General features: G+C 48.5%; 4 protein-coding genes across 6 annotated transcripts in view; 1 reads left to right on the forward strand and 3 right to left on the reverse strand.

Annotated features, from left to right (window-relative positions):
* LOC128725878 (kalirin) overlaps nucleotides 1-10,929 on the reverse strand; it is a 50,778-nt gene extending 39,849 nt beyond the window's left edge. The window contains exons 1-3 of the mRNA XM_053819648.1: nucleotides 10,751-10,929; nucleotides 5,412-6,024; nucleotides 64-726 (exon numbers count right to left, since the gene is read on the reverse strand). Coding sequence (XP_053675623.1) covers nucleotides 64-726; nucleotides 5,412-6,024; nucleotides 10,751-10,929 — 1,455 coding nt within the window. The remainder of the gene's footprint in view (nucleotides 1-63; nucleotides 727-5,411; nucleotides 6,025-10,750) is intronic.
* Nucleotides 10,930-16,438: 5,509 nt separating this feature from the next.
* LOC128725311 (uncharacterized) lies at nucleotides 16,439-17,226 on the forward strand. The gene is made up of 2 exons (XM_053819045.1): nucleotides 16,439-16,514; nucleotides 16,586-17,226. The coding sequence occupies exons 1-2, from the start codon at nucleotides 16,439-16,441 to the stop codon at nucleotides 17,122-17,124; spliced, it is 615 nt and encodes a 204-aa protein (XP_053675020.1). The 3' UTR covers nucleotides 17,125-17,226.
* Nucleotides 17,103-18,313, reverse strand: LOC128725310 (congested-like trachea protein). Its single transcript, XM_053819043.1, has one exon. It carries the CDS (start codon nucleotides 18,241-18,243, stop codon nucleotides 17,338-17,340), a length of 906 nt encoding a protein of 301 aa, XP_053675018.1. The 5' UTR covers nucleotides 18,244-18,313; the 3' UTR covers nucleotides 17,103-17,337.
* A 448-nt stretch (nucleotides 18,314-18,761) lies between these two features.
* On the reverse strand, nucleotides 18,762-21,060 carry LOC128727795 (natterin-4-like). 3 transcript variants are annotated; one of them, XM_053821739.1, is made up of 4 exons: nucleotides 20,859-21,060; nucleotides 20,608-20,791; nucleotides 19,643-19,834; nucleotides 18,762-19,335 (listed from the first exon to the last, which is right to left on the reverse strand). In XM_053821739.1, exons 2-4 carry the CDS (start codon nucleotides 20,615-20,617, stop codon nucleotides 18,905-18,907), a joined length of 633 nt encoding a protein of 210 aa, XP_053677714.1. In that variant the 5' UTR covers nucleotides 20,618-20,791; nucleotides 20,859-21,060; the 3' UTR covers nucleotides 18,762-18,904. The 3 variants fall into 3 exon arrangements, with proteins under 3 accessions (XP_053677714.1, XP_053677713.1, XP_053677715.1); XM_053821738.1 differs by having other exon boundaries at nucleotides 20,608-21,060; XM_053821740.1 differs by lacking the exons at nucleotides 20,608-20,791; nucleotides 20,859-21,060 and adding an exon at nucleotides 20,404-20,496.
* Between the last annotated feature and the right edge of the window lie 461 nt (nucleotides 21,061-21,521).

Consider the following 21,521-nt stretch of genomic DNA (forward strand, 5'->3'; position numbering starts at 1 on the left):
CTAAAATCACAAATCGAGAGAATGAGCAAATTTCACGAAAGCAGGGGCTAAGGATATTCTTACATTTTTCCTGGTGTTCACGATCGGTGGTTGATTGCAAACCTGCACCAGGTGATCCAACTGGTACAGGAGCTTTTTGCTCGTCGAATGCACCTCCGTGTACGCCTGGCACATGGCTTCATACAGCGACTGGTGCGTGCCAATGGCCGTCTCCAGTATCTCCACGTTCGTCGGCGTCGGGATCGTGGCCTCGCAGGCCGCCGCCCAGCTGCTGACGCTCTCCGTGTACTGTTCCGCCTTGTGATGGAACACAACCGAAAGCGTCAGTACAGCCGTCCGCTCGTCCAGCGTAGTGACAAAATCCTTCCACGTTTTATCCAACCGAGCCGCCAGCGTCCGTATGTGGGCCGCCGCATAATGATTGCCCTCGTACAGCCGGGCGGCCACAGCCAGGATCCGGTTGATGTTGACGCACACGTTGCGAGATGTTATGGCAAAGCGCTGGTGCTCTTCCTGCAGGTTTTTGGCTATAGCGTAGTTGTGCCCGATCTCGACATACGTCTCCTGGAACACGTCCCGGTTGTGCAGGATCCAGTCGAACATTTTTTCGCAGTCCTGCTCGAACAGCCGCAGCTGGAAGCACTGGTCGAGCTTGGTTTTGCGATGTTGCCACAAGTTCAGCAGCTGCTGTTGGGTGTTCCGCACCGTTTCGAGCTGTTGCAGGACCTGCAAGAGTATCGGATCGGAAACAGCAATTAGATTCCACACTATCCACGCTATCCAACGGAACACACGCAAATGAAATCTCTTCGGTCGTGTTTCTTCCCTACACTCACAGAAACCGCAACATTCTGCACGCAAGCGGCAGCAGTTGATGGGTAAAAATTAGGAGTAATTAATGTTAAAATGTCACGCTTGTCTGCGCCCTAGATAGAAAACCAATTTAAATACAATTAACACCGACATCATGACAAATCTCGACCCCTGGGATCGCATTGGTGGGCAGCCATACCTGACACAACGGAGACGATACCACAAAGCAGAGACACAAATAATAGCTTTATGATCGCCTCTAAATAGCAACGAAGGGAAAGAAACTACCTGCCAGGGAAGGGAAAATATTCCTGCCGGCGACGATGACGACGATGGGTCGCCGGAAAAACTTTACCACAATTCGATTGACCCAGGGAACCAACCGTCGTCGTAGCTATTTCTTCGTCTTCGCTGTGCGCGATTAGGCCAGAAGCGAAAAAGGTTAGCGTGCTTCACTAAACATGGCCTACTTATGCTACCCACGCGTGCCTTTACTAATCGCTGCCGCCAAGACGTGCGCTATCCCCCAATCGATCGGTATTCTTCGTTCGCCTGCTTTGGCTGATTACAGCCGACAGCATGAATAAGCTCCCATTCAAACTTTATATTACATCAAGCAAGCCCAAGTGCCTATTGCGCTTGTTGTCATATTGATCTCGCAACCCATCAGCCAATCAACCCCAGGAAAAATCGCTCGACGTAACAACGAACTGAAAGCATCGTTACCCGCCTGGGACCAATTAGACGATGTTTTGTGAAAGGGAGCGGAACAAAAATAAAAAAAAAGGCAAACAACCACGCCGCGGTCGAAGAGCAAATGGGACGCAAATCCTTCGATTCTTAACCCACACCTCGGAGGACAAACTTTTGACAAAGTGCAAAACAATATCACTCGTCTTTGTTCGCACAACGCCCTGTTGTTTCGTGCACTTGTGCCGCCTGTTGTTGCCGGTTTACCATCCATTGCTCTCGAACGGAAACACAGCGGGCCTGGGCGTGTAGTATTTTCGAAAAAAAAAAGTCGACAAATATCTAGGGCAAACCCAAACGCCGGCCCACCTCAAATCACTAGCCCTAGCATGCCTCGAAACTCCTCGTGTTTGGATGCGCTCGCGTTTAAACTGAGGCTTTCTTTTCTGTACAACAACGAGCAGGAGAAGAAAGAAGAAAAAAGCACAACATATTTGTGAATGTTTGTTGAAAACTACCCCCTTGGGCATCCCGTTTTCAGCGACGGCACCACCACAGCACGATTCTTTTCGGGGCCACAATTCGACACGGGCGCAAGCTTACAATCAGCCGGTATCACCGTTTTCCACCGAAGACGCATTCTTCTTCATCAGGCTGGTGATAGAATTTCACATAAACATCGTACATGAAAATGAAAACAACGGCGAGATAAAAATTAAGCGACGATTACGATGCGGACCCCTTCGTAACCCGGCGTAAAAAAAAAGATCGTCGGCCCCGGAATCGCAAATGAAACACCCGGTTGAGAAAGGAAACGAAACACCGGAAAATACCGTTCATTACAAACCTCTACCCCAGCTCTACCTCGTGAGGGGGTCCAAAACCTTTTAATTATAGAGCCAGCAAATTTTAGCATCCACCGATACACTTTTGCCACGCGCGCGCGTTAGGCTTTTCTTCGGACATTCGCCCGTGGAAAAATGGGGGTGTAAAAATGGAAAACGCTCGTGAAAGCACCCGAAATTGATTAGATAATTTCCACCACTTTTCCGGACGGCCCACGGCAAGCGCGGGACGAAATTTCCTCACCTTCACCGCGAAACCGCACACGCGGGTTAACCGACGGCGTAACGCAACACATTACCGTGGGGTCCGTTTTTCCATTTCCCTCTTTTCACGGCATCGTTTCGCGGGGTGGCCCGCTGGGTTTGAGTGGTAAGTGTGCATAACCACCCTGTGCATCTTAATGTGGCCTTTTCCCGGGCACGAGATGTCGATATGGTCCCCCCCCCTACCAAGGGGGGTCTGATGCTGCTATCCCTTCCCCCACCTAACCGATGGCTGTGATTAAATCGGCGAATTAATTGCCATCATTTTTTGATGAATAAACAACGAAAAAGTGAAACTCGTGCGAGATGCACAACGGCACTCACAAATAAACCGAGCGGCTTTTTTGCTTTTAGCGTCACGCCGTTCGGCAACCGGAGTCAGCCACCCCAACCGGGGTGAAATGGGGAAAAGGTCCACGTGGGGTGGTGTTATTAGGTATTGCGTATTTTATTTCACTCGGCGGCGGATAAGCGCATTGGTAAGAAACCCCGTCGACGGGGGGCACACACAAGCTAACGAGATAGCAGCCCTTTTCGGGTTGCGGAAAAATCGATCGCCCATTTTTACTGCCTCAAACCCAAACGTTGTTCCACGAGTGGTCAGCGATTTGCGTTGAAAGGAAACATTTTTGTCGACGAAGGCCAGCGCGAGCGAGCGTCAGCTGCCAAGGCTTTGGGGCAGGATAATTGTAGCTTTTCCTCGTTGGATCGCGCAACGCGGAAGTGAAGTGAGCGAAAATCACACCACTTCAGACGCTTGTGCTTCAGCCGCTAATGGAAAATGGACATTACGGCGGGTTGGAGCTGGTTTTCTCAACCTAAAATTTACACACCACATTTGTCTAACATTTGAGTCGAAGAGCAAACAATTTTCTCCTTTCTAAACGTGACTGAGAACCATTTTGTGTGGTCTGTTTTTTTTTAACTCTCACTCTTCGGACGATCGAACACAATTGGATTGATCTAAAGTCGGTTGAAATTCCTCCCCCGACCAACGCCAACATTCAACATAATGTAGCTATTGTTTTCCAAATCCATTCAGTTTGAGTGATTTAACTGCTTCCTCCGACGAGCGGCTCCATCCGCAATCGCGGATATTGCATATCACTGCAACCGCACGTCGTTACGAGGCGAAACCACCGATATATCGAGCGTGATCTACGGGGATCTTGAATTTCACGGTTGCATCTGTTTTCATCTGCCCCATGCGATGAAGCTACCTTTTGCCGGAGGCGCTTCATCATTCCGACAGCAAAAAAAGGGGACCCGTAATGATTTTAGTGCCGGGCACGCACACGGGCGGTATCGAATCGCGGAAAAATAGAAACATTACACACAATCGAGACCCAGGATCCTGCCGCGTGAAGAAACCCACTCTCATCTGCCGAATGTCGGAATCGTTTGGGGATGGCATCGAAAGAGAGAGAGAGAGAAAAAAACCCATATCACCCCATGCGAGCAAAGTGCGTGTGTTTATGATGATGGTATGATTTTGGTGCCTCATTGTTTACACTTCGTTACACGGAGGGTGGTGTGTTGTTCTGCGCCACCCCAGGGACCTTTTGCTTTTGCCCTGCGCCAGCCAGCCAGTCCGAGTGGCGAGTCGCAGCATGCTCAATTTTTCCCCAACCCGCCTCGATCGTACGAGCGCACGCGTGAGGAAAAATGGACACAATGGACGATCGAGACGATCGTCCTAACGCAGCCGTGCCATCACAAAACCGACGTCACAACGCCGGATGGTAATAACGCTTTATGACCGTAGCGAGAAGAACCGCGTCTGGGAGGCCGATCTTTACCGGTATCTCAAACGCACGAAAGAAAACGGCCCGGACGTTTGCGCCAACTGCAGTGGCCAATCACGGAATAATCCGTCCACACAAACGGTCGAACGGTCCGTCGGTCGGTGGTGCCGTCTCTTCTGGCACGGGCGGATATGGAGCGAGTAGAGAACTTCATTACGCAAATTCGATGCGCTTTGTTGAGCAATTCGACGAACAACAACAGGGTTCGTTGAGCCCGGATGGTGGATCCGGCCAAAGTGAGAGGATTGGGTGAGAGGGTTGAAGTGAAAAGTTTCCGCCACCACCCTCGGAAAGTGAAAATTTATATTACGCTCCGGCGGGGAGGCCTTACACGCGTTGCGTTTCATTCAACACCACGCCGGTTCGCTTTTCCTGCGTGGGCGAAGTGTTTGCCGGGTGTAAACGCAGAACGCAATGGAACTTTGTGAATGAAACCTACATGTACGTGTAATTCCGAGTATCGGCACCCCTGATGTCCCGGCTGCGTGCTCGTCGCCGCAATGGCAATAAAATAATTCACCCATAAATGTCGAGCGCAAACATAAACCACCCTCTTCGCAAAGGTGTGCGGTGCTGCTGTTGTCGGCCAGAAAAACGCTTTTCTTCATCGCATTTTTTTTTGTTCACGGGCCGTCTGGGTCGAGAGCAATGAAATGCCGCCACCGTTGCCACATTCTCAGCCGAGCGCGTTCTGCGGATGGTTGGTTTGGTTTTTGGTCGACACAAAATTAGCTCCACCGGCGGCTTCTTCAAGCGTGCATCTAACGTACACTCAACGGTTGGTTTTGGTTGAAGAGAGAGGGAGCAAAAAAAATCATTCATTGACCCAATTAACTCAACCGACGACCACACACACTTTCAATCGCCACGTCCGCCCGAGTTTTGCTCCATTCGGTGTGGATTAAGCCTAGTATTAGCTGCCAACAACTCATTCATGCCCCCCAAATCTCAACGGTCCCGAAAAGCAGCAGTAAAAAAACCCACGTTCGCGCACCTGATTCATCGCGGACGTCACATCCGGGTTGAGAGAGTTCGAGGGCAATGGTGCCGAATGGCAGCCGTCGTCGTTCCGGTTCGAGTACGTCGTCAGCTTGCCGAGCAGCTTCTGGCCCTGCAGGTCGAGATCCTCGATCGGGAGCTTCAGGATCTTGCGCTTCATCTCGTTGTGTGCGTCGATGCTATGTTTCGCACCGTTCACGTCCTCCGGACACTCGGAGTGCGTTAGATCCTCCTGCAGATCATCGATCCGATCGAGGATGTCGCTCGCCTGCCACAGGAAGTCCTCGAATGCGGCTCGCAGGTCGATCCACACCGTGTGATCGTAGTGCAGGAATCCCTCGAAATCGGACGTTAGCTGTGACGGTTCCACGAGCTTTCCGAGCGATTGGATCGAGATTGTCGTCGTCTCGAACTTGTACTTGTTGCTCGCGATCGAGGAGCGCTGTTTGTGCCAGAAGTTGTCCGGTTTGATGATGACCGCTTGGTGGATCACGTCCGTGCCGAAGTTTTCCTGCAGCACCTTCAGGATCATCTTGGCGCTGGCTGCCGTGTTGCCGTTGCCCCGCATGTCTATGATGATGGTGAAGCCGAGACTTTTGCTTTCATCGCTACGAGGTTTGAAAAAGAGAAAAAGAGATAAATGAACGATGGTTCAAATAAGCACGAATTAAGCGAGTTCTAATAATTGGTATGCGGGTGAGAAGCGTGTGTGTGTGTGTGAGTTCGCGCTACCAAAAGGGAATAAATTCCACCAGACGCCCTCAATGAAGGCCAGACTCGTCCCGTTGCATGCGCTCGTGCGTGAAGACTACCACTTTTTTTTTTGTTATTTGCTTCTCGCAATGTCTTGTCTTGTTGGCGAAGAATATTTTACGCCCCATCGTAGCAAAAAACATCAACACCTCTCTCAGGCGGAAAGGAGGAAATCCATTTTATATCGTTACACGCCTCAAGTGGACGGTGGCCACGGAGAGCTGCAAAAACCCGGTACTTCTGCTCGCAGTCTCGGTCGGCCGGTCTCTACCGCCCAGTTGAACAATCTGTGCGAGCGAGCTGTTTAAATCCACCCCAGAACCGGTGGATACGATCTGATTTTGCTTCAATCTCACCCCATTCGAAGGCGTCCTCCTCCAGTGCGACCGATTTCGCAGATCGAAACGTTAAGTAGCACGCCCCAGGCCTGCCCAAAACAGGCCAAACGTGGGGACGGACTTCTCCGCCGGAGTGGGAGAACCGGAGGTTTAGCCGGTTGGCTAATTTACAAGTCTGCCCCAGCCGTCGACGAGAGTGTGTTTGAATGGGAAGCGAAAGCAAGAAGGAAAGAAGCGAAGAAGAAAAAAAATATTCGCATCTCCCCCCCGGGAAGAAAGCCCGGGTGAAAATTCAATTGATTGGCTTGCTTTGGACCGCCAGATCGCCAGGGTGGGGGATTTGTTTCGGGAGAGAAATTCCGAAAGCCGGAATGCCGGAGACCAGCATCAAGGGCGCGCAATGGAAGCTGCTGCTGGTTTGAGAGCGGTTGCTGGCATAAAATATTAAATTGCTCGAACCGAGGGGAGGGAGTGCGATTATAATTATAATACAACCCAACTATGCCTGGTTTGTTCCTTCCAGGAAAAATACGGACATTGCAAAATATTTCGCAATGATTTTTCATTAAACTTTATTTCGAACGCACGAGAGCGTTAAGGAAAGGCAGCACGCACTTCTTAGAGGACGACGAATCATGTAAAATTTCTTTCTTCTGTACATTCCAACAGTGGACTATAAAACTTCAATCAGGATGTTGAGTGTAGTCGGAAACATCTCCCAGAGAAGGGAGTTAAAAGCCCGTACCATTTGCGCCACTCGAACTGGCCATCGGAGATTGGTTATTAAGGAAAGACACAGCCCCATCTATTCTGACCCCAATTGCGATCGTGGCACACCACGATCCACGATCATATACACCACCCATCGCCCTTCCGAGAAACATTTAAAGTGGACATGCCGCTCATTAGAGAGCACCCTCTCAAGACCCCTAGAAATCGACGGCCCACTATAAATGATCTTCCGTTTTGGTGGACATGAAAAGTGAAGTGGCAACTCGCACCCACCGGAATGGGTTTGAAATTCCTCCACGATCGACGTGGCCGACGTGGATGCCCATGGTTTGCATACGCTTCTACGAAACACCCGACCAGAACCGGACGGCCGGACCTGTGAGAGATGATGACGGTCCCTTTGTTTCGCGCTATTTTTGGAAGCAACGGGTTCGCCCCGCTGCTACTGTCGATTGCTCGTTACTTTCGGAATCCCCAAATCACCCCACCCTAGCGGTTCATCACGGGCCTCGGAAAACTCTCACGGGATTATTAGGCGACACAGTGGCATAATAAAAGCACCGAACTTCCTTTCGGTGGCCGTAGGGAAACGTCTCAATTGCCGGACATCAGCAGCACATGGACGTTGGTCTAGGAAATTGGGCTGGTTCTTGTTGCGCGATTCCGACCGACGTTGGCGTTCGGAATTCCTGGCACACGGCCTCTTGTGTGTATGTATGGTGGCCCTGATGTATCGTTTGCTCGCGCGGTGCAATAAATAATTCAAATTCGTTCGACCCCGACCACGGCATAGCATGGTCTGGGAAGCGCTAGAAAGGAAACCCAACATCTCCGAGTACGTATGTATGCCCCCGTCGTCTTCTGCAAGATATGGGTCCAAAAACCGGAAAACGAACCGCCTGTCTCCTCGTAAGGGATCAGAGTGCCACACACTTGAGCAGAAGTTACCGGACGTGGAGCAAAAAAAATCGAAAGCCACCCGGGAGCCCCGGAGAAGGCCAAAAAGCAAAAATGGATGGGCCAATAAAACGGAACCACTTCGGTAAGGCCAGACCAGAAGAATTGAGTCCTCTCTAATTTCCCGCCGACTGACGACTGGGAGCCCGGAGTCGGGTGTGTCGGCCAGGTCAACGTGAAGGCCAGGGTCGAACTCTCAAGGGATCAGCAAAACCAGCGGCAGCAGAACGATGGAAAAAAACCCAGAGAAAACGCAGAACTACATTCAGCTGGCTAGTTCAGCATATTCGGCAACATGAGGCGGTATTTCCCACCACACTTACGTGCATCTGGTCAGTTTGTTTCACGAATTTCACTGTTCTACACACGCATGCCCGTGTGCCTGTGCGTGTGTTGCAATATTTATTTGCATTCGGTGTGTTATTAATTATCCTTCGGAAAGCGATACTTTGTTTGCCGTCGTACCTGCCCACCACTGGGGAGCTTTTAGCGAGTGAATTAATCTTCTTGTTTGAGCAAATAATGCATTAGTGAATCAGTATAATGAGAGCAGGCGGGCAATAAATAATGCAGTAATCAATTTATAAATTTCACCATCACCGCGACGTTTCCCACCGTCGTGCCGGTCGGGGGGACGTAATACACTTTTAATTCTACGCACTGAGAGAGAAAGAAAGAGAGAAAAAAGGCAGTGGATCGATGGGAGGTGTGCTAACTGCATAATTTATCCCGCACGTTTTATTGCAAATTATCGATCATGTACCCGGGGCGACAGGGAGCGCGTAAAACATGCAAAAACATCGCCATTTCGCACTGCAAAGCTAGTACACCCTCGCGAACGTAGATAATCCACATCAGGGATGCAAATCGGTACGGGATTGGAAAACAATTCTTCCACGTTGTCAAACGCAAAATCCAGGACCACTACACAACAAAATGGGGATGAGAGAAGCATGAGAAAATAGTCCAAAAAGATACAGAACTCGAATGCGAGATCAACTTTTCTTCAAGTGCCGTTTTTGTGCCAACTCGCGCAAACCATCAAACTCTCGCTCGTCTGCTATTTCGCGCTACCCCTAATGAACGATATTGTGCCATTGTTCGCCGGGGGTTTTCCATCAAACCCCGTCCGTTCCTCCGTCGGTCTGTTTCTCTCGGTCCCCTTCCCATCATCATCTCGAGAATGGCGTAATTGTCGCGAAACCCATCGTTAAGTCGAAACCCCGTGACAAAAGGCCCACCGCTCTCCACTTGATGGGAGAGATGAGGCATAGACCCTCTGCCGTGTCGCCATTAGATGCTGCTTCTTGCCTGCAAGGTAGAAGCAAAAACTGCTTCCGATGAGAGTCGACGGGGTTGACGAGCTATCTTTTGCTTTTTGTTTCTTTTTTTTTTGTTTTGTCCTGCCACTACCCTATGTTGCCTTGGGCCCTGTTGCAATGTCAGCTCCTGCACGCGCCCGAGGTGCAATAAGAAGTACGCTTTTTCCACTTCAATCCAATTAGACAAACCAAAACGAACACCCCCGTCCCTCGTCCCTGCGAAGCCAAGCAAACACACACAAAACGTGCATCCGCCACCCCCCGGAAGGAGTTGTTCGTGGTGGCTCTCTCGGGGGTGGGTTATTTTTGCTTCCTTCCTTGCACTTTTGCGTGCATGTGTTTTGTTCGTGGAAAGTGGAGTTTCGAGTGCACTAGAGTGCGCGGAGACATGTGGGGCTCTTGGAACAACGGAACCGCCACTCGAAGGAGAGCTCGTGCGGGAATCAACGGTGGTTTCAACAACGTGCGCCTCCACCGACAGGTTGAAAATGCTGCAAGGACCTGCATGAAGCCGTTATTGATTGAAGGCAACCAGAGTTGAAGGTTTTCTAGAGCTTGTATAATTGTAAAGGGGTAGAAAGGTTTATTTTATAGCGAATTATGAGCAATTGCATAAATTTCGTGCATTATTCTAGGATGTATTCCGGTAAGGATATTCATTGTTTACACAAAAAATCCTCCACTGGAAAGTAGACGCCTCAACTGCAAAGTGCTTCGCGTCTGGTCGCGTGTCGCGAATTCATCAAACACCTGCAGTCCCTTTCCTAAGGGGTAGCAAAAGTTCTACTTCCCTCTCGCGCTAACATTGCAGCACGTGGTTAGCGATCTTTATTAATCTGCATTCCAAACGTACGACTGCAGGCGTGCCAAAAAAAAGGTGAAAACCCTGGGTGCCAACAAAAAAGATAACGTGGTTTTTGTGTGGCGAAACAAAAAACCACCGAACACACGGAAGGACGGCGGCCTACCACAAAGGGCGTAAAGAAAGGTTCGTAGAACTTCCATTTCCATTTTACCCGGTCGGTCGGTCGGACAGCAGCTACGTACCGCAAAGGAACGACTTTTTTGGCGGCCACATTTACGTGTAACTGTACTGGTCCGAAATTTAAGTGTCGCTGAAAATGGACGTCACCCAAATATTTATGTCCCCAACGGCGATGGCGGTGAAGTTGTGTCATTTTGTGGACTGCCAGAATTTTGTTTTATTTTTTCATTCAACTCGCGCTCCTTACCTCGGTATGTTGATGAAGTAGCTCACGACGCGCTTGATGTCTTCCGGTTTAATCCGCTCGCGTTTCGTCGTGGCCGGAAAACAGATGATCGGTCCGCCACGATTATCGCGGCCTCCCGAAAGCAACGCGAACCGTTCGTTCAGCAACGGCAAAATGTCGAGCGCTCGGACCCCGTCCATGGTTGTGTGTCCTTTTTCGCGTGCTGATCGCACCACAACGATCGGGGAACGAGGTCCAAGGCCAGCGATCGCGAAGGCGGGTGATAAGGATTTAATTAACGATTTCCGCCACGGGCGGCCGATGAGTCACCATCCGAATCGCGAATCCGGAAGGTGTTGGTTGTTGTTATTGCGGTTTTTGGTGTTGTCGGTTTATCGATGGCTTATCACTTGTTTTTCTCCTCTTTTTTTTTAGCGAACGAAGGAAAACTTGTTGGGGATGTTGATGGGAAAATGTGTATGCGTTTTTGTGTGTGTGTATACTGTACACGAACGCGGGAGCAGTTTCGTAACAACGCACTACTCTCCTCCTATCGGCGGCGCGTTTTTTGTTTGTTTTACGTTCGTACGAGTAATGTTTGTTATACTATTTTCTTTGCGCACTTTTATCACCTTCCCCGGGGTGGCCCGGGAGCAATGGGGTTTGATAAGGGAGAGCGAAAAATTGCCCGTCTTTCAAGTCGAACGCGTTCGTCAATGACGCACCACACCGCGGCCCACTAGTCCTGCTTGCCGCTTTGTGTTCGCGTTCGTGCGTCCGTGTGCGTGTGTGGTGTGTATATTTATTTCACCCCTGTCGTCGCTGAAACCGACTTCTTGAGGCGTTCCTCAGGATCGCTTCTAGCGACCGGAGTGATCACGAGCAGCACCATTGCCGGCGATCGATGACGCCCAAACCGCCACGATCAGCCACCCCTTGCAGGGGGAACCACCGGGGGGTGTCGAAAACCACAGACACGCGAACCATGGCCGCATACTGACACGTGTGAGGGCGGGTTCCGGTGGGTGGGTTGATCGGTTTCCGGTTACGCGGGAACGCTTGATCCCGGTTGCGCAACCCACCTCCGCAGGGAGTGTTGCAGGTTCCTTCCACACACAGGCACACACAAACACAAACACTCACACTTGCTCGCTAACTCTATCTGAAGCACTTTTTTCGCCGTTGCGCACGATCGCGCGATCGCGCATTTACTTCACTAAACGCTAGCCAATATGGATGCTGCTCCTGTGGCGTGGGGCATTTTTCCCACCTCTATTTACACACCAGGCAGCTTAAAGCGATCACAAACACTCACACGCAAAGAACTACACTACTAGGAAACACTGAATTTGGGGCAAAAACTACAAGAACTCAGCAACACTGATGGGCTATTCCACAAACGCGAAACACTTTAAACACTACACTTTTGTTATATATTTATTTCCTGCACATACACGCACGTTGGGGATTATGTGGGAGTAAAACGAACACCGAAGGAATGGAACAATTTATCGTGGTGGTTCTAAACTGCTCAAACTGCTATCAGCGAAAAAAAAGGGGGAGAACGAAGCGAGAAGAAACCGATATAATGATGTGTATGTCATGTATTAAATTACACGCCGTTTCGCGCAGATTTCGCAGGTTACGAGACGCACCAACGCAGATCTAATCCACTGTAATCGTTTACGCGGATTGATGCTTCCCAGGCACGCCTTTCACACTCACGCGATTGCACACACTGCACATTTGATCGCGCTGCAACCCGCGCGAGGTTCCGGTGGAGAACAAAAAAAATAATGTTGACAAATTGGAAATCGTAAATATCGAAAATACACGTGCTTTATCTTTTTCGTCGTGCTTTATCTTTTTCGTCGTGCACCATGGCGTGTTTTATTTTTGCACGAATAGATAATATCAGCTCCCGCCGACAGGGTGGTTCGACATTTCTTCCTGTGTGTGTTTTTTGTTTCGTTTTTCCATCGCCGGAAATGTGCTCCCCTTCACGAACAGATGTTAAATCGATGCCAATTTTTCGTTCTCTACAACCAAAGCAAAGCACACTCAGTTTTCTGTTTCAGGAGGAAAAAAAATAAACAAACCCAGACTGTCTGCGCCCGAAGAACGTAATATTCGTTACAAGAAAGCCACGGTAAAATTTCATCACGAACGAACACATCCGCAAATGAGACGTTTGCACGAAATAATTGCAACGCTACTTTCCACACTCAATTTTTCAACAAAATTTCCCATTCACTTCGCAGAGCGTTGCGTCGGCAAAAGACACATTTGCGCAGCTTCCGCGTGTTCCTCCGACCGTTCGGCTTCATTGACCGGCATCCGGAGGATCCGGATTCGCTCCACCTCCAGGGTTGGGGGAGGGGAGAGAGGGTAAAAGACAAAGAAGAAGAAACGCTAGCAAAATCACCCCTCCAACTTGCAAACACACACGCAGCACGCACGCAAATTTGCAAACACACACGCAGGAAACCTCGTGGCCACAAGGGGAGAGAGGTTTTCCGCTCTGCCGAAGTACGCGCGGAAAAGGAGCTGGCTTTTCACCGGCGAGCGTTTTTTTTCTTTCCATCGGTTCCGATGACTGGGGATTGATGGTTCCGTTCGCACGAACGACGGGACGGACGGGCACAGACAGGGCAACATAACTCTACGCACGCTTCGCTGATTAGCGCACACTGACAGAGCAGGCTGTGTGCATTATTACTGCAACGGCAGCGAAGTCGGGCTCATCATGCCGGAAGCAGTAGGCTGTAACCGCACGACCGGTGGCTCCTTCGTTACAAACACGGCCATAGCCTCCACCACCGACCGAGCGGCAAATATTGCACCAGTTTTTTTTTCTTTTCTGCCGAACAAGAATTGCAATTTTTGCTACGTTTTTTAATCTTCCCCACCATCACCACTATTTCACTGCTTCTTCCCAACCTGGATAGCATACCTTTCTATGCTGACTTTTCACACCCCCACTACACTTTGGTAACAGGGCACAGGCCTCCCCCACAATCCCGTGCGACGTTTTGCTTCGCTAACGAGTGAACCAAACATTGGCCCCTAACGCTCCGGGTGTCAGCTACTGGTTCAATGTTGTTCCTCCGTTTTGACGGTGGCCTGTACGCGATCCGTTTCGAAACCATGGAGCCACCGCTTGCGGTTTATGCGACGGGGCTGTGTGCGTACGTGCGTGTGTGTGTTGCGTGGAGAGCCAACCAAAACAAAGCCAACTCTCCCAGCGCCGTCTGACAGCAGCGTCGTGAGCGTGCGAGCGAGAGAGAGCGATTGTATCAAGACGCACCAGAAGAGAGAGAGAGAGAGCTGTCACTTAGCTGTCGATTTCGCTTTTCATGCTCTCTCTCTCTTTCTTTCTCTCGCGCGAGCACGCTTTTGCTCTGCGTGAGACGATCGAGCGGTGTTTCCGTTCCGTTCGGTTTTCGCTTCCTGCTACCCCGTCGATGGTGCCAATTTCCGGAATGTCTGCACCACCTTCACGCCGTCTGGGAGCTAACTTCTTCCTGCGATGCAACGATGCATGCATTAACGGACCCGCCGAGATTGGTCTGCACTCAAATGGTGGCAGTTAGTGGAGCGCATACGCGACGGATTCCGGTGGCGCAAGCATCCAATCATCGGGTGTACACTGGGCTACAACACAACAAAGCATCCCGCATTACGCTGTTCCATGCACTGTGGCTAACCTTCAAGCATCGATCTCTGGGGCGGTAATGCATACAACACACAGCCGCCGAGAATCATCGAAGAAAATAAAGAAAAATAACAGCAACACACTAAACAACTTATCTTCTGCCTGCTGCGCGATCTTCTTTGCCGCTGGTTCTATCGCCCTCACGTTACCTGCTGCAGCTCACGATATGTTCTCACTCTCTCTCTCTCTCTGACACACACACACAGCACACTCGTTTTCTTATTCTTTCTCTCTCTCTCTTAATCACACTCTCTGGTGCTTGCTCTCTTTCACCAGACTTCGAGTGCGCGTCCGTGCGTTTTTGCTCTCTTTTCGGGGCATGGTTGATATTTTTCTCTTTCCGCGCCAGCCCAGAGACTACCGCCACCGCCGCCGCCGACAAAGGAACGGCAGGGAGCTTCAGGGCAGGACGACGAAGAGAGGGGGAGAGCACGGAGAAAAAATTGTTGGCCACCCGAAAAAGAGGAATGGTGGACGCGAGACGTCCGACCTGCGGCAGTTTCAGTCAAAATAATCGACCGAGAAACGAGAACCTACCCCGATCCTGGCACCCCGGACCGTCTCTTTTCACGCAGCTCGTACACTTTGATGTCGAAACATTATGCTCATAAAAACACACTTCCGACGAATGGCGAAAAATCGGGACTCTATGAATGAAAGGAGTAGCGCAGAGATGGCGGCAGCCTGAAATCCACCTTCACACAGCAATCCCCGTTATCCTGCGGGTAGCTGCTATGATTTGTTCTAACTATTACTCATTTGCTGTGGTTCGTCAGGAATGTGCTTTACTGCCGCCATCACCCCAACATCCAGCCAACGTTTCCACAAAAAAACCCGGTTGCTGCGTTTTTCTTTACCCCACAACTTGCTCACACCCTTCGCAGATACACAACACCTCGCGCACGCACTGCTGACGGATAGACGGACACGGGAAAAAAAATGCACGCGCATTCGCAACACACAATTCCCGACATCGCCTGGCATGAAATGTGCTTCACCTTTGTGCACTACCGCAAGCTGCTTCGAATGCTGCCCATTTTTTCACACGGAATGGGAGATTTTAACTATGCGACCGTGCGCGCTGACTGTTTGTTGTCCTCACTGCGATGATGCCCTGAGATGGTCCCGAAATGGTCATTACGATCGATCGGAGAAAACTTACGCGGAATGCGCTCTCTCGCTCTCGCGCGGTACTCGGTTGCACGCTTTCACATCTTTCAACACGCAAAACACGGAGGCACGCATTCGGACGCCAAGTTCGTCAATCCGGTGCGGTTGTTCGAATTTTGCAGCCTTTTGCGCGATAAACCACCGACGCGGGTTGCACACACGTGGAGCAGTCGAAACGATAAACTTACATTTCGCCGCGACGAAAACCCCCACAGGCTATGGAGGGTAAAATTTTCAACTCTTCCGACGACGGACGCACACTTATTTTCAAATTTCGGAATTCAGCAGAAAAAACATCGAACTGTCAACAATCGGAAAACGCTTCAGCTATCGAATTCTAAGTACAGGTATAGAAAGAAAATTCGCAATAAATAGTTTCATTTTTATAACACATAGTTCTTTAATTGAAATTAATTAGGTTTTAGCTTTTCATTTATATTTCTATTAAGTCTACGCATTAGCTAAATGAAAATAAAACAATTCAGCTCAGCTTATCAGATACACTAAGAAATGGAAAACATTACCTGAGGGAAAGGATTTTTCGTTGTTAATAGGTTTGTACTAATTCTGTATCAACTTCTATCTCATACCAGATCGTTTATTGCCATTCTCATCATTATAAACTTGTAAAATATTTTGAATCGTTTGCTGAATAATGCAATGAGCTTACCTTCTGTTGCACAGCGGCATAAAACAGCATGAAAATGTCAAACTCAGCAATATAAGCCAACTGTCAACTATAAAAACAACAGATTTATTTGAATTTACGTTCGAGGCGTCTCAGTAAAAGTGTTTTCTAGTAGAATATTTTTTCTCCCTACAAAATGAATATCGACCCCGAGAAGGAGGAATACGAGCTACAACATTTTAATTTCTCATCGGAGGAAATTGTGGCCCAGAGTAAGACGCGGCATTAAAATTTAAATTCGTCGACGAATCTTCTCAACACTCATTCTTTTGTTATCCCGTAGATACTCATATGGTACAGTCGTTGCTGCAAAAATCGTTGTCTGCGTTCACTGAGCAGCTGATACAGAAACAAAAAATACCAACCGATCCAGCGGAGCGGCTGCGTGCTAGTTGTAACAAAACGGCCATCGCAATGTACAACGAATGTCTGCCTGCCATCAACGAACTGAACGCACTGTACCGCGAGACATTTTCCATACCGGATAACGTGTTGCTTCCGACGGATCTTCTGCAAACGCGAGGCTACACTGAGGAACTAGTCGGCACGCTTACGCAGGAGGTCCAAAGCGCCAAAGAGGCTGTTATGCAAGGGGCCGTGTTCCTGGCCTCCCTCGACGCCGAAGCGGAACTGCATCAGGCGCTCGAACCCTGCTACGACCGAGAGGAGGAAGTGATCGGTCTATTGAAGGATTTTCAGGAAGAAGAGATCGACCCGGAAGATGTATCTGAAATGGTGAAACGGTTAGAGCTCGCTGGCATCATCACGTCTACTGGCAACCGAGAGAGCGTTAAGCTTGATGAATTTTTATTACAAAAATAACAGAAAAAATGATGATTGCTTCCCTAGAGAACCTGCCCGGCAGTGTGTTAGTCTATACGCTTTCGCTACACTTTTCATTCCTAGAACTTCGAGAGGTCACGATGTACGATTATCTAAAACAGAGTGAAATACGCAGTCGGTAACAAGGAGAAAATAAAAAACAAACAATAGAAACAAATCCCTGCTCTCATTGCACTTCTTGCACCTGGTTGTCTAAAGTCCCGGGGCGACGAGGTTGAGGAATTTCATAAACACTTCCACGCCAATGAAACAGGCCGCGTTGGCTGGGAACGCTCGCAACATAACCGGTGTGACACCTTTGTATAACGCCAACGGTCCCTCTTGCCGCATCAACTCCCGGAACACATCACGAATACCGTTCGGGTAGGATCCCTCCGGTGCGGTCTGAAGCCGCGATTTCAGTACATCCGCCGGCATTCCAATCGCCCAGTTAGCAATGCCGGCCATACCACCGGCGAAGATCGTCCCTAGCAGCCCGATCGAGGCGTCCTTCTTTTCACCAGCCTTGGGTGCCAGCGCTCGCTGGATGTACTCGTACGTGAGGAAGTACATACCGGATGCAGGCACATCACGTAACAGCGTGGCAAAGGCGCCCTTGTAGATGCTGCGCATACCGCCCTCGGCGTACAGCTGCTTGGCACAGTCCACCATGCCGCTGTACTTCTGGGGTGAATTGCCACCCTGCTGAATCTGCAGCAAGCACTTGATCCGCTCTCCCGGTGCCATCACGGTGGTCGTGAAGATACCCGAGAACGCGCCTGCTGCGAAGAGCTGCGTGTAGTTCAGCTCTTCATCGGGTGTTTTCTGCTGCAAACGCTTGCCCAGTCCAAAACCGAAGAAGCTGACGGCAAAAATCGGCGCTACTCCCGTGATCGGAGCCGACATGCCTTTGTAGAGTCCACGGAAGCCTTCGCGCGCGATCGTCTTCTTGGCGCAATCGAGCGTTCCGGCGTACAAGGGCGATTGGCCTGCCGCCGGTAGCGGCATCGTTTGGAGACGTACCTTTATCGTGTCCAATGGGTGCCCGGCCAGTACCGTGCAAATTCCACCGAACCCACCCGACAGGAAATACTTGATCGGACTCTTGTTTTCGGACATCGTGGCACTCTCCTTTTGCTCTAGCTATCCGCCTGTGATGTAAACGAGCGAAACCGATTCGCGCGACGGGGTGAATGTTTTGGGTGGAACAAACGTAACTCGAAACTGAAAAAACGCACCCAAACTCGGTGGATAATGAGCCAGCAACTTAACAGGAATGAGCGTACATCTATATCGAAATGTTAAACGAAATATCACCGCGATGAGAATACGGGATTAAGAGGGGGAACCAGGCGGTCCAAAGTACACACAAGATAACCAAAATATTTTGACATTTACACCGTGACGTCACATGTCCGTTCGCACAGTGGGACCGCGGAATGACGGCTACATGTGGAGTTTTTAAATTTGTCACATGTTCTCAGCGGTTTAAAATCATACCTGTTTAAAAACGTTGCATACACATTTGTATCTTATATTTAATAAGTCAAGCTAAATAAGCAGATTAGAATTAAATTTCATTTCAATTCACTTTAATCGTTTTGAATGCAACGATATTTAAATTATGTTCTGCTTCGTATATGCACAAAAATGTTACTATCGCATGAAAACATTACTATAAATCATAGTTTATACGGTTTACTAGTTCGGGACTACGGTTTCGCTACAATAACTTTATTGATTTGCATCGCTTCTTTCCATCTTGCCAGTTCTGCGTAACTTATCTGACGCACAGGACCTCATAATCCTCTACGCTAACCTCTGCTCCGTCGAACGGAATGTAGCAGCAACCGTGCGAGGAATGCACCTTTCCGGGGGTCTGCGAACCTTGATAGATGGCGCGTCCCATGTAGAGCGGTTCTCCTTCGGCCGTTTGACCGATTTTAATTGCCGTCTCCGGTACCGCTCCCTTCGAACTGAACTCCCACACGAATGCGCCATACCGAAGGACTTCGAAGTCTTCTTTCGGCACTTCCTCCCCACCGTGGCATACGAAGGCCAGATTTTTGGTAGGGATGACTTTGGCCGGAATCATATCACCCTCGTGGAATGCGCGACCAACGTAGATCACCTCGCCGTCGGTATCAATACCGGCCCGGACCATATTCGTCGGGAATGGTCCATTAGTATTGCAGTATTGCCAGCATCCGGCTAGAATAGGATGCGTAACAAATCGTTTAATAAATTATCCAAGCATTCCATATTTAATTTTTCAGAATTATTTACAAAAAGAATTAAGCTTATCTCTACGAGGATTAGAACACACTTAAAATTTAAATTTACCTACATAAAAATTCCACTATGGTATAAGTAGTAAAATCTATACAACTTGGATCGGTTAGTATTGGTTAGGATTAGTAAAGTACGCAAGGGTCGGTTGAGGCTGAGCATTGTACAATTTTTACAAAAAAAAAACGGGATTCACTTATCATTCAGATCCCTTTATCATTAGCCGTACCGATGTCGTTAGGCTTCGTCACATCAACGTGCGATTTAACTATCGCTGGAAAGGGTGTGCTATGGGAAGAGTTGCTTGACGAGCTGGATTTTCTACGAAAGAAATCAGCTACCGGTGCTGGTTCGGTTGGATCGTACGATAAGTCCGACGGATTACTCATGTAATCGGGATGAAACCCGTAGTGAGGATAACCTACGAAAAAATACAGGCAGCGATAGCGGGAATCCGCTTACGTAAGTATTACAATAACATCAACGGTGCCCGGTTTTGTATTATATATCTTTTGTGCTTATCATAAGAAATTATTCATAAGCTATTTTTATATGCATCAAACAAACTAGCCTAAATTACTTCATCAGACTGAAAAGGACACAAATATTGTCGGGAATTTTGAAATTTGTCGAAATAAACCTTAACAGTTAATCAAGGCTGATAAAGTTAATCAAACCAGAAACCTGACAAAGTTAATCAATTCCCGAAAAGAGAATGATTAAACAACAATTTGAACTGTTTCCTACCGTGATTTATAACTTTATCTGTCTTCTAACACACAAACAGCACTTTATTTCATGTAGTGTTTTATCATGATACACTAACTAATCCGATTTGGTAGTCGTATATGAGTCAACTAGGCTAGACTGCCTGTTTTTATATGATTAGCAGCTGATTACTCCTAGAGCTTAAAGTTGAATGATCAGCCGGTTAACAAATATAATTATTTGATTTTTTATCTTTTTTTTAAGTTTTATCTCTATGTGTACCTATTATTAGTTCAAATATATATTATAGTATGCTTCAGCAAAACTTTAAACACGTTCAACATTTTGCGTTAATCGCTAGTAGATCGCTAGTTGGCACTTGGTCTGCCGTTGGAGAACAAACATACTCTGATGTGCGATGTTATACCAGGTGGTTGAGTTTCGCGGGTTGTATCACACTAAACACACTAAACGATTCATACTTACCTCCGCTCATGATGACGCTAATGGTTTTACGAATTCACTAAGTTGCTGAGAAGATATCTGGGCCGCTCACCAAATCGGTCAGTGACTAACGGAACTGTAACCCAGAGCTACACGTCTTCCAAACATTTATTTGCGAACAGTCGTATGGTGGTTGTCGTATACCGGTTAGGGTATTTAATGATAACTGAAAAGTAGATTACAGTATCTTCCCACGGACAGGAAGGAGCAATCTAGATATCGTTTTCGCTTACCTTACTTTCCTACTACTACCACCAACCGAATGCAGAATGCGTTTTCTCATTGACAAATACTACCGAATAAACGAACTGTTGCAGCCACCCTTCCGGACTGGTCATACTACGCATATAGAAATTTTAAAAAGACAATTCCAGGGCTAACAAAACGCTCATGCAGCCGCTAAAACAACCAAAGCGATTTGGCTGGAACAGCGCATGTTTGTTTCTCTGACAAATTTGTGAAGTCAATGTTCCCGCCTGTATCGTGTCCCAGCATTATTTAGCGTATGAGTCATGTTTGCACAGATGAACAACATGTTCCCAACGTAAAAGGAACGTATACATCTCACAACCATAATGGCGCAAACAGTTTTGTTTTCTTCTTTACAACTAGAAAGCCCACAAAAAAAAGAACACGAACTGCATCTAGAAGCGTCGCACGCCAAGGTGTTTGCGTGGCCATTCGCCCGTTGCTACACAGAATATCACCAAGAGAAAGGGAATAAATAATACAACGAACTGATAACCGGATAAGATAAAGAGATGACGGCATTCAATTCAAGCTTGCTGCTCCAATGAATCAATCAGTGCCGTGCGAAAACGAGCACAATTCAATTGATAAGTATTGCACCTTGTAAAGTGCAAAGGAATGTTCTTTCTTCGAAATTAACACGAACA

Source organism: Anopheles nili, chromosome 3 (assembly GCF_943737925.1).
Source record: "Anopheles nili chromosome 3, idAnoNiliSN_F5_01, whole genome shotgun sequence".
Lineage (NCBI taxonomy): Eukaryota > Metazoa > Arthropoda > Insecta > Diptera > Culicidae > Anopheles > Anopheles nili.